This window comes from Podarcis pityusensis (genome assembly GCF_964106645.2).
Source record: "Podarcis pityusensis genome assembly, chromosome: 1".
Classification (NCBI taxonomy): domain Eukaryota; kingdom Metazoa; phylum Chordata; class Lepidosauria; order Squamata; family Lacertidae; genus Podarcis; species Podarcis pityusensis.
The window spans coordinates 10560409-10575974 of record NC_138028.1 but is presented as its reverse complement, the minus strand read 5'-3'; the positions used below and the strand labels follow the sequence as shown (position 1 = coordinate 10575974).

At 45.4% G+C, this 15566-nt stretch overlaps 1 protein-coding gene across 1 annotated transcript in view; it reads left to right on the top strand.

The window, feature by feature from the left end:
* The window catches only part of ESR2 (estrogen receptor 2), a 68839-nt gene that overhangs the window by 28109 nt on the left and 25164 nt on the right, over positions 1-15566 (top strand). The window contains exons 4-5 of the mRNA XM_080980922.1: positions 1930-2046; positions 11389-11688. Of these exons, the coding sequence (XP_080837048.1) occupies positions 1930-2046; positions 11389-11688 (417 nt within the window). The remainder of the gene's footprint in view (positions 1-1929; positions 2047-11388; positions 11689-15566) is intronic.

The window sequence follows — 15566 nt, the reverse complement described above, 5'->3', positions numbered from 1 at the left end:
ACGATGCTGTTTGTCAAATCAAGGATGCCTGACTGCTCAGGGCCACATACCAAGTGCTTAGTGCAGTGAGATCAGCATGCAGAAGCCGAGGCTTCGTTTGGCAGCCTTCCACGTGGCAGCTGTGTTGAAAGACAATCCTGGGGTCCTCCGAGGGCAAGCCAAGCTCGCCACTGTCGCCCCATGATACAGAAAAATTTAGGAATTGCCAGCTCACTGTGTGAAATGCCTCGTGTCCCAAATAGGGATGGGAGGATCTGCCAGTTTTGATTCTCACATTTTCCTATCTTAAATTCAGTTCTTCACCGTCTGCATCAATTTGAGAATTTCCTTTAAAAAGGGGGGGAAATCCTCCTCCCCCAAACCAGCACATTTTTATATGCAATTTTGACCAATGTGCACACATCAGATACAATGCCTTTTTGTATGTTGCTATCCCTATTCTATTCATTTTTATGCAGCCTTGCCTCTTAGCACAGGCATTTCGATAATGGTTGGTTGGAGAACCATATTACAAAATGAGGATAAGGGTGGATTTTGAATGATAGCCATGTTCCCGTTTACATATTGTTTCAAAAAGTGTGAATTTGATAGATTTGCTTTCATGGACTGGCTGGATGCAGAGGGAGTGGTGGGAGGCACCAGCTGGGGAACCCCCAAGAGAACCCCCAGGGGAAGAAGGCTCAGAGCCAGGGGGCTGCTGGGAGGCAACAACAAGGTGGTCAGAGGAAGAAGAGGGAGCAGACTGGGAGGAGGAAGAGGTGTCGGAGGTTGAAGAGGCAACAGGGCTTAGTGAGCAGAGAGAGGCTGTGACAGAGAGCAGTCCAGAATCAGAGGCAGAATCAGAGGCTGGAGAGGAGGGAGGTCAGGAGACAGAGGCGAGGCAGGCTGCTGAAGAATCTGAATCAGAATTATTTTTCCTTAGCTCTAATTATTCACCTCAGATAGAGGAAGGGAGAGAGAAGCACTCTGCCTGGAGATGCTACTCCATTGCCATCTTAGAATCCTGATAGTTATTAAATTAGCCCCATCCTTTTTCCGCTGAAGAATCCAGGGAGTCTCCTCCTCTTCCTGCTGCGACCAGCTCACCTCCTCCTTGGTCTCCCAGAACCCAGAGAGGCATGAAGAGGCCAGAGCCTATCAGGCAAGACGAAGGAGCCTCAAGTTGCTTGGGAAGGACCCAGGAGTGGAGGAAGCTTAGGCAACTATAGGAAGACAAAGAGCTTCTGTCTCCGCCTCATAGGGGCAAGACCTGCTGAAGAAGCTGCTGTGCTCACTAGCTGCCTTGTTTCTTTGTATAAAGAGTTAAATTCACTGACACCTAGAGAGCCAGTGTGGTGTAGTGGTTAAGAGCAGTAGTCTCCTTATCTGGGGAACCAGGTTCGCATCTCCGCTCCTCCACATGCAGCTGCTGGGTGACCTTGGGCCAGTCACACTTCTTTGAAGTCTCTCAGCCCCACTCACCTCACAGAGTGTTTGTTGTGGGGGAGGAAGGAAAAGGAGAATGTTAGCCGCTTTGAGACTCCTTAAAGGGAGTGAAAGGCGGGATATCAAATCCAAACTCTTCTTCTTCTTCTACCTTGTGAGTTATTGCTGACCTGTTCCTGACACCTGCCCTGACAATTTGGCTCTAAATGTGAACTGAATCAAATTTCTTCCCTATCCTTAGTCGCAAATCACATAAACCTAGGAGTCTGCCTTATCCCAAGTCAGTCCATCTAGCTCAGTATATTCTACACAGACTGGCAGCAGCTCTTCACAGTTTCAGGCATGAGTTCAGTACTACTTGGAGCTGTCGGGGATTTGAACCTGGAACCTACTACATGCCAGGCAAATGCTTAACCTCTGGACCAATCACCACAGGTGTAATCACAGTCCTCAGCAGTGATTTCCTTCTTCTTCAGATGTTCCCCCTTTTATCTCTCCTTGCAGGACACAACGATTACATTTGCCCAGCGACAAATCAGTGCACAATAGATAAAAACAGACGCAAAAGCTGCCAAGCCTGCCGACTTCGGAAATGCTACGAAGTTGGGATGATGAAATGTGGTGAGTTTTGCATTTCCTTGGGTCTGTCCTGTCGCATTTCTCAGTTACAGATCTTTGCTCGCATTCTAGAGGAGTCGCGGGCTCTCATCCTGACCACAGTTATGCATGTGCGAATTCTATTACAGTGGTACCTTGGTTTGCAACCGTTTTGGATTACAACCATGTCAAACCCAGAAGTGTGTGTCCCTTTTTTTGGATTACAACCCCCCCCCCCTTTTTTTGGGGAGGCCCCATTGGTGAAAGCGCGCCTTGGGTTACAACCTGTTTTGGTTTACAACTGGACCTCTGGAACGGATTATGGTTGTAAACCAAGGTACCACCGTAATGCCAATGGTAGGTGGATCCAGAACTCCAGTTAGTCATTCGATCTTAGCTTAATCATCCAATATTGTTTGGGAACCCTTTGGAGGGAAATAAAACAGTACTTTTGTATTGTTTTATTGTTGTTAGCCGCCCTGAGCCCGGCTTCGGCTGGGGAGGGCGGGATATAAATAAAATTTATTATTATTATTATTATTACTAGTACTGCCTACTGGTCAGTACTACCAGAAAAAAATACTGCTGGTTTAAAGAACAACAAGAACAACAACAAAAATAATTCTGGAAGGTTATATGCAACTGGGATAGAACTGGTCTTTCCCATGGGGCTGATCCCTCTGTCTTAAGGCGTCTCCAAAATGCTGATGAAACTTCAAGGGTGCCATCATTGATATTTTTCATTCTCATGGTTTAGGCAGACTGTACTGGCTTGACTTCAGTGAGTCACCACTGAACCTGTTGTACTAAAAATCCATTTTGGGAAAAGCTGACAATACCGGCTGCCTGCCTGAAGTCACATGTCCTCAGTTTGCTCCTCCTCTTCCCATTGCATTCTGCCGGATGCTCTTGACTGTGTTAGGCTACAGGCACAGAGCCAGCATGAAGCTACAGAGATGTTGCTCTGCCTTGCCTGCTGCCCTTACTAAGCCTCTGCGATGCCTGCTGTTTCATCGACTGCCTTGGTAACGCTGAACTAATACAAACTAAAGGGGAAACACGATCTGGTTGAATGTGGACTTGATAACTGTTGATAGATTACATTGCTTTTCATGTCTGGGTTATGCCCAAGTCAGGTAATCCCTGTTGCTACACCCTAGATGCCCTATTATTTGAGATTCCTATCCAGGAGAAACATTCTAGGGGGAAACTTACAATTCATAAGGAACTGCAGTGGACACAGCAGTCCAGATACACTGCCCATCTTGTCTTGTGTGTTGTCCTTTGCAGGGACAAGACACTTCCAGATTGCTATTTTTGGGTGAGCTTCAGGTTATGCAATTAAAGCACACCTTCCAACACGGTGCAAAAGAAAATCGGGATGTGCATCTTTAGAGACCATGCTCCTGTGCAAGTTGCATGAATTGTGTGAGAATGCAGCCCCCCCAAAACACAGCCTTTTGGGACTGAGCTCTTGTGGGAGCCAAAACAAGACATCCCAGGATCTAATCCAGTGCTATTTTTCCAGAAAAGGGGTGTCAGAGCCCACCTTGTTTTCTTAGAATGGCAATGGCACTCACCTGAGAGGTGCGCTCCAGTGCGCTCTGGCCTGAAAAAAAGCCCTGGTCCAATGAGAAGCCAGGTTGGCTTCTGTAATTGCAGACTGTTCTGCTCAAAGCAGGACATTGGGGTGGGGGCATGTTAAAGTGGATTTGGAGCTCTTGTGCAACAAACCCACTTCCCCCTAAAATGGACTTTTGTGATAAGGCAAGTGATGGGGATATGCACTGAAAAATAAGGGACAAGAATTTATTTATTGGTCATGTAACCACCCCACAAGCAAATGAGAGCAAGTGCTCAATACAGAGGTAGTGTGTAAGTCACCTCCCTCCCTCCCTTCTCCCCCTTCTTCTCTCTTTCTGTTTCTTCCAAGGCCCTCAAGGCAGTTTACACTCTCCAGACACTGAAATGCAATTACAAACGAACAGGTTGCAGAAGACTTAGCACTAAAGCAGCAGACTTGTCTCTCATTTCTGATGGTCTCCATCAGAATCTGATGGCCGGAACTTCCTAGCCAGGGTTTCTCCCTTCCCACCAGGGCACAGAGGGTCTTTAAATGAGGTCTTTTTCGCTCCCTAAGACACACTTTTTTCCTCCTAAAAAAGGGAAATATCTGTGCGTCTTATGAAGCGCATGCTGCGCGGAGGAGGGACGTGTAAGCCGTTTCTGTCTGCTTTGCTGCTTTAAAGCGAGCGACAGAGGAGGGAAGGAAGGGGAGCCACGAGGCTCCGTTTTAAAGCAGCAAAGCAGAGAGGAGCTGTCCGCTTTGCTGCTTTACAGCAAGCGGCAGAGGAGGCACTGATGGGTGCCATGGCTCCCCTTCATTCAGAATATTTTTTTTCGTGTTTTCCTCCTCTAAAAACTAGGTGCGTCTTATGGAGCGAAAAATACAGTAGTAAGTTTTTAGCAGGCGGTGGACCAGGCTTCACCAGCTGTACTGCCTGGGGTCATGGTGGTCTCTTCAGGAGCTGACCACATGACTTCACTGGCCTGGACTCTGCTTTTCCTTCAGCTGTCACCTGACACCGTCACAGATGGCCAGGCTCTTTAATAAAGTTGTCATCATTACCTAGCTAGAAGGATCACCAGTGCAGAGTGTACGTGCCCAGGAGACATGAGGCCATTGATTGGGAATGGAGGAATGACAGCGCGGTTTGAACGATCCCCTCATGAGGTAGAATGAAAGCTGCCTTTCATCTTTCCATAAGGCAAGTGACACGATGGCACATTTAAATGTGAGGGGCATAGGTCCCTCAGGCAGCTGCAGGAGTTGCCTCAGGGCCCCAATACAGGCTGCTAGAGCTGCCTTAGCACAATGTCCTATATTCAAGTCACTCCCTGAAATCAACAATGCGCCTGGATAAATATTCTAGGATCCTGGGTTTGGTACTGCTGTGAAGTGGTGAGCAGGCCAGGCTGTGAACCAGGAGATCCCCTATCTAGACCTTGCCTCTGCCATGAACCCAATTTACTACCTCTCAGCCTTAGTTCCAGATTGGCAGTAAACATATAGGGACTGCCCCAGCCCCTGCAATAATCATCTGAGGCCTTTCTTCATGTGCCTTCACCATATCAGGTCCAGAGGATGGCAATGCAAGAATGGGCCTTTTCTGTGGTGGCTCCCCGCTTGCTCTCTCCAGGGAGGCTTGCCTGGCACCTTCACTACCTATCTTTAGGCCTCAGGGAAAAACATTCTTCTTTTCCCAGGCCTATGGCTAATTTAAAAATCTGTGGCTGTGTGTTGGGGGGGATATTGTTTTTGTTTGTTACTATGGTATATATATCTTTTGCGATTTTATATTGTAAACTGCCCCGTGATCCTCGGAGGAAGGGAGGCATGAAAATTTAATAAATAACAAAAATAATAATTCGCCACTTATAAATGAAGGACTGTAGTAAGGATCACCAAGGGCCTAACTACATGTTAATAACAGGGTTAGCAATCACATTATAGGATTTAAAAACTGAACGCCAAGTGCAGGCTACTGTGGTTGTCAGCAGAAGTTTAGTACGTGGGTTTGTGAAGTTTAAACCTCCGCTCACTGGCTGTGATTTTGATAAAAATCATCCCCACTGGCAACAATTACCATGGGGGGAGGAATTCACATTGACACCAATTCCAGTGCTAGTTGCTTATGTGTGTGTGTGTGTGAGAGAGAGAGAGAGAGAGAGAGAGAGAGAGAGCCTTACCTCAAAAAGGATATTGTAAAGTTGGGAAGGGTTCAGGGCAGCCAACGTGATTGAGGGGATGGAGCAACTTTGCTTATGAGGGAAAGCTGCAGGATTTGGGGCTTTTTCGTTTAGAGAAAAGGCAAATAAGATGCAGTATGATAGAAGCTTAGAAAATTAGGCACAGTGCAGAGAAAGTGGATAGAGAAATGTTTTATAGTACTAGAACACATGGACATCCTGTGGTGCTGAATGTTTAGGGAATTTTTAAATGTCTGATGCTGTATTGTTTTTAATATTTGGTTGGAAGCTGCCCAGAGTGGCTGGGGAAACCCAGCCAGATGGGCGGGGTAAAAATAATAAATTATTGTTATTATTATTATTCAGGACAGGTAAGAGTGTAGCTGAACTATGGAACTTGCTCCAAGAGGAAGCAGTGATGGCCACCAACTTAGATAGCTTTAAAAGGGGATTGGACAAATTCATGTTGTTGTTGTTTAGTTGTTTAGTCATGTCCGACTCTTCGTGACCCCCTGGACCAGAGCACGCCAGGCACTCCTGTCTTCCACGGCCTCCCGCAGTTTGGTCAAAATCATGCTTGTAGCTTCGAGAACACTATCCAACCATCTCATCCTCTGTCGTCCCCTTCTCCTTGTGCCCTCCATCTTTCCCAACATCAGGGTCTTTTCCAGGGAGTCTTCTCTACTCATGAGGTGGACAAAGTATTGGAGCCTCAGCTTCAGGATCTGTCCTTCCAGTGAGCACTCAGGGCTGATTTCCTTCAGAATTGATAGGTTGGATCTTCTTGCAGTTCATGGGACTCTCAAGAGTCTCCTCCAGCACCATAATTCAAAAGCATCAATTCTTTTGTGATCAGCCTTCTTTATGGTCCAGCTCTCACTTCCATACATCACTACTGGGAAAACCATAGCTTTAACCATACGGACCTTTGTTGGCAAGGTGATGTCTCTGCTTTTTAAGATGCTGTCTAAGTTTGTCATTGCTTTTCTCCCAAGAAGCAAGCGCCTTAAGAGGCCATTAGCCACAATGGCGATACTATTCCTCCATGGTTGCGGGCAGCAACACTTCTGAATGCGAGTTTCTGCAAACGGTCCTGCTTGCAGGTTTCCCGTTGTGAGAACAGGATGCTGGACAGCTATTGGCCTGATCCTGCAGACTCCTCGTATGTTCTAATAATGTCTTGATTGGGTATGGGTGATTCTTGTGAAACCCTCTATCTGGAAGCAGCACTGAATTGTAAGAGCTAGATTGCTGTAGATCTTGGATCAGAAAGTGTTCAGAGAAATCATTTTGTAATCTAAGAATCCATGTATCCGGATTCTGCTTACATTTTTTCCCCTTTGCCATATATTATACCCTTTCATTTTATTTGTATACAATGGGGAATTATTATTTTTTTCAAGGTGCAGGAATGCTTTCCTAAACTTCGGAGTCACTCGAGTTGAATTGCAGAGTGGATTTCAAGGAGAAAGAATATTATTGACACTTACGACTTCACGCTGAAAATGAAAAGCGGTTTTCAATCATGTGTCTCATTTCATTTGGGGAGCCTGCCCAGCACAATCATTAGCCTTTTATTCTAGGAGAGGGAAACAGATATTATATATATATACTGCAATCAAAGCCGAATTCTCTCAGGCTACCCAATCAGTTCATTTATACAACAACTGTGATAAAAGGGTGTTGTTGTCTGTCAGCCTTGGATTTTAGGCTGTTGGGATCAACAGAAGCAGAACTCGGCAGAAGAGACTGGTTACTTACTCATTCTGATCATTTAGAAGTGAAATCTCCTACCGACTTTTATATGCAAATTTAAAATAAATAGGCGTGTACTGAAGGTGCAATGAGGTGGGGGTATGGCAGATAAGCACTCTGTTCTGTCTTTGGAGCAATCATAGAAACTACAAAAAGCACAACCCCCCCACCCCCCAAAACACACACACACACACACACCAGGGTTTTGGTTATTCATGGTATGATAAAAATGACAATTTGTTTTCTGCTAGAATTGTAGAGTTGGAAGGGACCCATCTTGTCCAAACTCCAGTGAAGGCGAGTCCACTGCTTCTCAAAGGAGTCCATTCCACTGTCAAATAGCTCTTACCACCAGAAAGTTCGTGGTTCGATTCTCTCAAACAAAGCCATGGTTTCTAAGCCAAGAAGAAACCTTCACTACAAATTGTGGTTTGTTTGGAGTGAAATGAATGACAATTCCCAGCTCAGACATAAATCTAAGCCAGGGGTTGGGTGGCACGTTTTCTCTGCATGCTAGAGGGGGAGGAACAAAGCAGGCCAAATCTAGGTATTCGTTACAATTCATTTACTATGGCCTTACAGTGAGTGCAAACTGGTGCATTCCCTGTTCAGGCATAGCAGTACGTCAGAGACCATGTCAGTGTGATGACTGCTGGCTAATTCCTTGAGGCTAGTCAGAGATGACAGGTTGATCTTCAGCAAGGAGCTCATGACGGGAAGTTTCTCTCCCCTGCCTTTGGAATGGGACACCTTCAGCCAATGCCAAGGGTAGAGAAACAGTGTTGAATTAAGAGGACAAAGAATGAGACAGGGAGCTGGATTGCAAGCAGCCCAGCAGGTTCCATGGCCACCTGGATCATGACCAGCAGCTTTAATGCTTGCATTAGGAACTGATGTATGATTGTAAATAAAACAAACAATTCAAAGACAAGTCTTCAGTGCAGTCTCATCCAAAGCAAAATATACCCTGTAATGATACCTCTGGAACTTCTAATCACTTCGGGAAGTGGAGAGTGCTTAGTAAGAAAAAGCAATGGAAAATGTTGTAATAATCCGGGACCCAGCAATCAAATATCAAAACTGGGACGTGATATTTATAATTTCAGGGTGGGTGAATCAGGGCTGGTGATTGCCTCCATTGAATCTTTAAATAGACCTAACGGGCAGTGTTCTTTCCAGTGCTCAACAGCGGTGAATCGCTGACATGTGGTGTTCTGGCTAGGATGATCTCTTTGCTGTTTACAAAAGGGTAATTGGCAGTGAGGAACTAGCTGTGACGTTAACATATGAGAGTGCTGGAGGTGAAATAGTTAAACAGGTCACCCAATCAGAACCCAGGGGGGTGGAGTCAGAGGGACTATAAAACCAGCTCTGGGAAGGGCGAAGGGAAGAGTTCGTTGGGAGGTTGGTTGGAGTGGGAGTGAATTGGGATAGAGTCTGTGGGCAGGTTGAGTTAGTGTAGCGAAATAAGCTGAGTCAGGAACAGTTAGGAGCTAGGAAGACAAGTAAATATCTGAGAGGTGGTTTAGTGAGTGAGAGCAGGTAGCGGAGGTTATAGGTCTGGATAGGCACCCCATGAATGTAATTGACCGATACCGTTTATGAAACCACACGCTTGTTAAACTGCAATAAATAAACAAAAGTATACGTTCCAATTTAACCCTGACTGGACTCAGTATTGTACCAGGTAGGGCCTGGGTGGTGGCAGCATGAAATTAAGTGGTGGCACAGGGATCAATAGACGGTGTAACATCCGGGGACCCTGTGTGATCGCCACACTAGCGTGCCCAAGCAGGGCAATGGCGATGCCAACGGAGGGTGTTTGGACTCCATATAAAAGATGACAAATAGGGGTTGGTATTTTCAAAAGGAAGATGAGAAGTTCAGGTGCTTTTCTTCAGCAAGCTTCTCTTCAGGAAATTTCCAGGAGGGTTGTGTGGCGCACTTTCTGCACCTATTCCTCCCCATTCTCTGAGACTCTGGCTTTTCCCTTGTAGTGTGTAGGGAGAGGAGGGAAAGCATAATGCAGAATGAAAACAAAGGAGAGGGCAGGCTCATCTGATGAAGAGAGCACCAGGTTGGCATCGCTGGGATAAGATGAGTCACTTGTTTGACCACGAATATATGTGCTGCTGGTTCCACTTCCACTTTTCTGACTTTATTAATGGTGGTGGTAATTACAGCGAGTCAGCATGGCATTGATTTTTGGCAAAATAATGGCAAGGTTGACGCAGGGTCTCTAAGGGGTGCAAGAACAGGTGCAACATAGATACTCCTGGACAGCAGTGGCTTTTGGAAAATTCTTCTCATAATGATCAGTTTCATAAAGAAAAAAAATTATGACCAATAATGGCTGGTGCACTAATTTAATATGTGTAGACCTCTTGACTTGCAAACTTGTTACAGTCATACCTCGGAAGTCTAATGGAATCTGTTCTGGAAGTCCATTAGATTTCCAAAATATTGGGAAACCAAAGCGTGGCTTCTGATTGGCTGCAGGAAGCTCCCGGAAGCTGCCGAAGCCCCGTCGAACGTTTGGCTTCCAAATGAATGTTCAAAAACTGGAACACTCACTACTGGTTTTTGATTGTTCGGGAGCTGGAACATTCAACTCCCAAGGCGTTTGGGAGCCGGGGTACCACTGTATATTCCAAGGAAAAATAGAAATATTTCACATTTATAAATGAGTTACCAACTTACCAAGTGATATGTCTTAAAAGGCCTGTTGTTGTTTTCAGTTATGTTGATGTTTCCAATAGAGTTTGGAAGTGATTGATGTTTGACCTGACATAAAAAAGAAAATTGAGTTGCTGACTTAATCATGGATTATTTGCTTCTCATTATTGCTAGTTCAAACCTTTTCTCACCACATGGAGAGGAATTGCAGTAAAATAAACATGCTACACTTAGGAATTATTATTTTTCATGTAAAAAGGCTCCCTATTTAGTGCTTTAAAACAAATTCATTCATTACATTCTTAAAGCCATAACATTATTTTAAATTAAGAAGAAAACAAAAGGGTTAACACCTACAGTATTTGAAATGGGCTGCGGGGGGGAGAACAGTAATTTGGAGCAGGGCTTTTAGTGTACCTGTCCCTGTTCTGTGGAATAGCATTCCTGCTGAGGTACGACAATTGAAGACATTTTTATTCTCTCAGGCTTTGGTCTTGTTTTAAACGTATATGCTTGTTTTCCTGTTTTTAACCACTTTTAATTATCTTGTGAGTAAACAGACAGTGGTTTAGAAAGTGACTAAATTAACTGCATGCAACACTATGGCTGTGTCCTCATTATACTAAATACTGTAGTTGGGAATGAGCCCATTCCTCAGTGGCAGCAACATTGCAAACCAAACATATATATAAAATCCAGCATATTCCTTCATCGCAGCAGTTTGTCCCTTCCAACTTTATGATTCTATGAGGGTCCTGCTGCCTCATTCATTGAGTACCAAAGCACTTCACAAAAGATCAGATTTGCAGAAATAAAGTAATAGAACATTCCAACAGAACATTCAATGAACACTGATATCAGCTGTAAACTGAAGGTTCTGGAGAACTGACATTCGTGGCTGGGGAATGCCTGAGCAAAAAGTTAAGCTTTTAATTGATGGAGAAAGCATGAAACCATCGGTGCCCACCTAATTTCCGGGTCTACAACTTGAATGCCGGATGCACTGGGGAATTTGGCAATTAGTACATTGCTCTTGTATTGGCCAGTTTTGTGTTTTAAAATATTGTTATTAGAATATTATTATTATTATTATTATTATTATTATTATTATACCCTGCACAAGGGAAATGTGGTGACTGGGTTAATGAAAAACTTCCTTTAGTTCTGAAATATTGTGAATTTCAGGTTCAAGAAGAGAGCGCTGTGGCTATCGCATAATTCGCCGCCACCGTAATTCAGACGACCCAGTGCATTGCGTAGGCAAAGTTAAGAAGAACAATGAAGCCATAATTCAAGTAAAAGAACTGCTGGTCAATGCACTGACCCCGGAACAGTTCGTTTCCATATTACTTGAAGCCGAGCCGCCAAATGTGTTGGTGAGCCGCCCCAGCAAACCATTTACAGAAGCCTCCATGATGATGTCGCTGACGAAGCTTGCAGACAAAGAACTGGTCCACATGATTGCCTGGGCCAAAAAGATTCCTGGTAAGAATTTTGAACATTCCAGTTTTCCCAGTGGACTTTTCTGCCATGTAACATACATTGCAGACATAGGCACTAGTGTAATTTAGATCCCAGAACAGATCCCATATTGTGATTTGGTTATGCAACCTGGTTTGTGCCATCGCTAGTAACAAGACACATGTTGAAATAACAGTAGCAAAATCACAGCTAAGAAGCTCAAATCATATACCGTATTTTTCGCTTCATAGGGCGCACCTAGTTTTTAGGGGGGGAAATAAAGGGGAAAAAAATTATTCCCCCCCCCCCAGCCCCAAAGAACAAAGAAGCCAAGACAGCGAGCGGGATCCATCCGAAGGCTTGCGGATAGCTTCCTGAAGCCTGGAGGGCGAGAGGGGTCGGTGCGCACCGACCCCTCTCGCTCTCCAGGCTTCAGCGAAAGCCTGCATTCGCTCCATAGGACGCACACACATTTCCCCTTCATTTTTGGAGGGGAAAAGGTGCGTTCTATAGAGCGATAAATACGGTATATCACTGACACCCTTCTTTGGAAATTGGAAACCAATTCCAGACTTCAACATTAATAAACTTTACTTGCAGAAACTTATAGATGAATTAAAGCACAACATTTACAGCCCCATGCTTCTCCAAGCATGGGCTTACAGTCTCTTCTTCTAACTTCCAAACAACTGTATTTTCCTCTCTTTCCAGAGCTCAGCACTTTCAGCCTTCTGTATCTCAATTAGGCCATGCCTTACAGCTCCTATGGGAGACCTCCAAAGAAGAAGCGCTCCCACACTCATTCAACTTAGCAGTGTTCACAGTGGATTCTAAAACACAGTCATCTTGCCGCACATAAAATTGGAGTCTTTCCTTCACTAGATACCTCCCATGCGACCAACGTTAGCCAGTCGCATGAGAACTACTAGACTCTAGAATTCATTTACCAACCAATCGAATTTAAGCAACCTGGTAATGCATACAAGCATTTTCAATTTCGGTGAATTAAATTGCTATACTTAAAAACACATGCTTTGAATGTAGAATGTTTCAGATTCAATCCCTGACCATTTCCCAGGAACCGCAGGAAGCGGTGACTCTCCAGACGTTGCAGGACCCCAGCTCTCATCGGCCCCAGCAAGCGTAGCCAATGATCAGGTAGCAGGTGATGGAAAAGACTTTGACCTTGGAAAGCCACTGCTACTCAGAGTAGGCGATACAGATGCTGTTGGACAGTAGGGTAGCTAGGAATAAGGAAGCACCTAATTCAATTGGTGGAATGTCTTTGCAATTCCAGGCATAACTTTGTAATCAGAACGCCCACCCAACAGCTGCAATTTCTTATCTATATGGCTACTTTTCTTTTTTTCCTCGTGAGTGATTTGGGCAGAGTGAATGGAATCAATCCAAAGCCCTTTAAAAAATGAAAATAAAATAAAAAGATCAACTTACTTTTTTTTTAAAAAAGTGCTGGAGAATCAGTCCTTCAGCCGTTTTAACAGTCTTGGCAATTTCTAATTTTTCTAAGGCGTCTAAAATGTGCACACAGCAGGGCGACTGAGAGCTGCCTGTTGCAAGTGGAAGGAAGGATCATAAATACAAGAAGAGCATTATATCTGAAAAGTCTCAAATGAAATTTAAAGTCACTGAGGTCTTGAGTGGGCGCTCCGGCGACGAGTAATTTTACTTTGATCATTGGAAAATGCCAGGCATTTGCACTCAGCTGGGGAATGAATCCATTTTCACATTTGAGTGGCTGCTTATTTTGTCACTTAAAGTGTTGGTGGTAGGAGATAGAAAGAGAGAATGAGAGGAGAGAAAGAGAAAGAGAGAAAGAGAGAAAGAGAGAAAGAGAGAAAGAGAGAGAGTTTGGTAGGAGTGTCTGATTTCCCAATCCCAAGGTAGTAAATGCTGCTGTTAAAGATTCAATATTCCTTTCATATAGGGTGGGGGAGGGGGGAAACGATCTCTCTTTTCACAAGTTGATGATCCTCGGAATTATTGACCTCTTCAATTTCAGGCTGATCTGCCTTTTCTCTTTTCATTTGACTCTGAGCAGAAATGCGAACTAAATTCAAAGCATTATTTTTCAAAAATCAAGCTGTCATGCTGTACTTGTGTAGCAGGGTGCATCTGTGGTGCGAACGATGGTGGGGCGGGGCGGGGAGAATGAATAACAGTGCGATCATACTGTAAATTTAGTACCACAGATATTTGCACAGTTCCCTCCCCCCCCCCCCATTGTGCATCAGCATTCACACAGGCCAACAGAGCAGCGTTGTAACTCGCATGTTGACTCTGGAAGTAGGATACTGAGAGGAATATTAGTGTAGGGGGGAGCAGGAGTTGGAGAACAGCGCAGGGACTTTTTTCCTTTTTTTTCAGAGGATGGGTAAGGATGTCAACCGCAAGAGCACCAGGGTAACTGATGCCCCCTCCTTGCATTGGCAAATACAAGAGGTGACAATGAGGCAGGGCTGTCTTAACCATAGGTGTTAGGGGTGTGAGGCACCCGGGCGCTGGGCTCTCAGGGGCGCCAGTCCGGGGCCCGAGAGTTGGAGTCTGGGGGAAGAGCCCGCCCGTTGGCAGGGCCTTGCGGAGCCAGGCAGAGGCCCAGGCCAGGTAGATAATGTGGCCCCCCCTTTTTTTTACCCTGGGGATAACTGAAGTCTTATAAATAAGTATACAGTGCTGCCCCGCAAGACGAATGCCTCGCAAGACGGAAAACTCGCTAGACGAAAGGGTTTTCCGTTTTGGAGGTGCTTCGCAAAACGAATCTCCTATGGGCTTGCTTCGCAAGACGAAAATGTCTTGCGAGTTCCTGCGGGGTTTTTTCCCTTCCCCCCCCCTTTTTCTAAGCCGCTTATCCGCTAAGCCGATAAGCCGCTAAAAGCCGCTAATAGCGCTAATAGCGCTAATCTGCTAATCCGTCAATGGGCTTGCTTCGCAATACGACAAAACCGCTAGACGAAGAGACTCACAGAACGGATTCTTTTCGTCTTGCGAGGCACCACTGTATAAATAATTTTCACAAAAGGTATGCTGACAAATAATTTTATTTCAAGGCTTGAACCGTATCTGCATATAAAGACAAAATGGAAAATATAGATATACGATTGTGAATAAGCTGACCGAGGCCCCCTTTGGAATTGGAGGCCCGGGCCAAGTGGTCCATATGCCCCCCCCCCCCCCGTCTGGGCCTGCCCGTTGGTCAGAGCACTGCGGCGGACTCTTCTGCTACGGATGGCTTTGCACTGCGAATTTGGGGGCAACCGAGCCAGCGAGATGCTGAGGTGGCCAATTAGCTCCACCCTCCTGCCTGGGATTGGCATAGGGCCGCAGAGAGGCCTTCCCATAGCATGCTGCCCACCTGACGAGGTGTCCAGCCTCGCGCTCCTCGGTGCGCTGCTCTGCCCTGCCTGCGCGCCTCGATGGCCGGCCCAGAGCGCGCTGCCCCCCCATAAAGGTCGACAACTCTGGGCAACCTGGGGGGAGGTACTGGGCGGGTTTTTGCACCCCGTCGTCACATATGCTTAAGACAGCCCTGCAACGAGGCTTTGGAGTTTGCCACAGATTATCACAGCAGTAGTCAAAGAATGGGGGGCATCCGTAAGCAGAGGGTGGGGTCCTTATTCTTTCCCTTTGATGGTGTTCCTTCTTCATTCATGACAGCAGTTTGAAATGGAAGATGGTTTGCCGCCCTAAACAAAGTTTAAAAGTTGCTCTTCACCTGGCTGAATATATTTTGTTACAGCTCAGTGCACTGAACCTATGCCATTCAGGAGTAAGCACCATTCAGTTCAAAGGAGCTTTACTCCCAGAAAACAATTCAGAGAGCTGCAGTCATAGAATCATAGAGTCGTAGTAGGGTTGGAGGGGACCCCAGGGTCATCTAGTCCAAC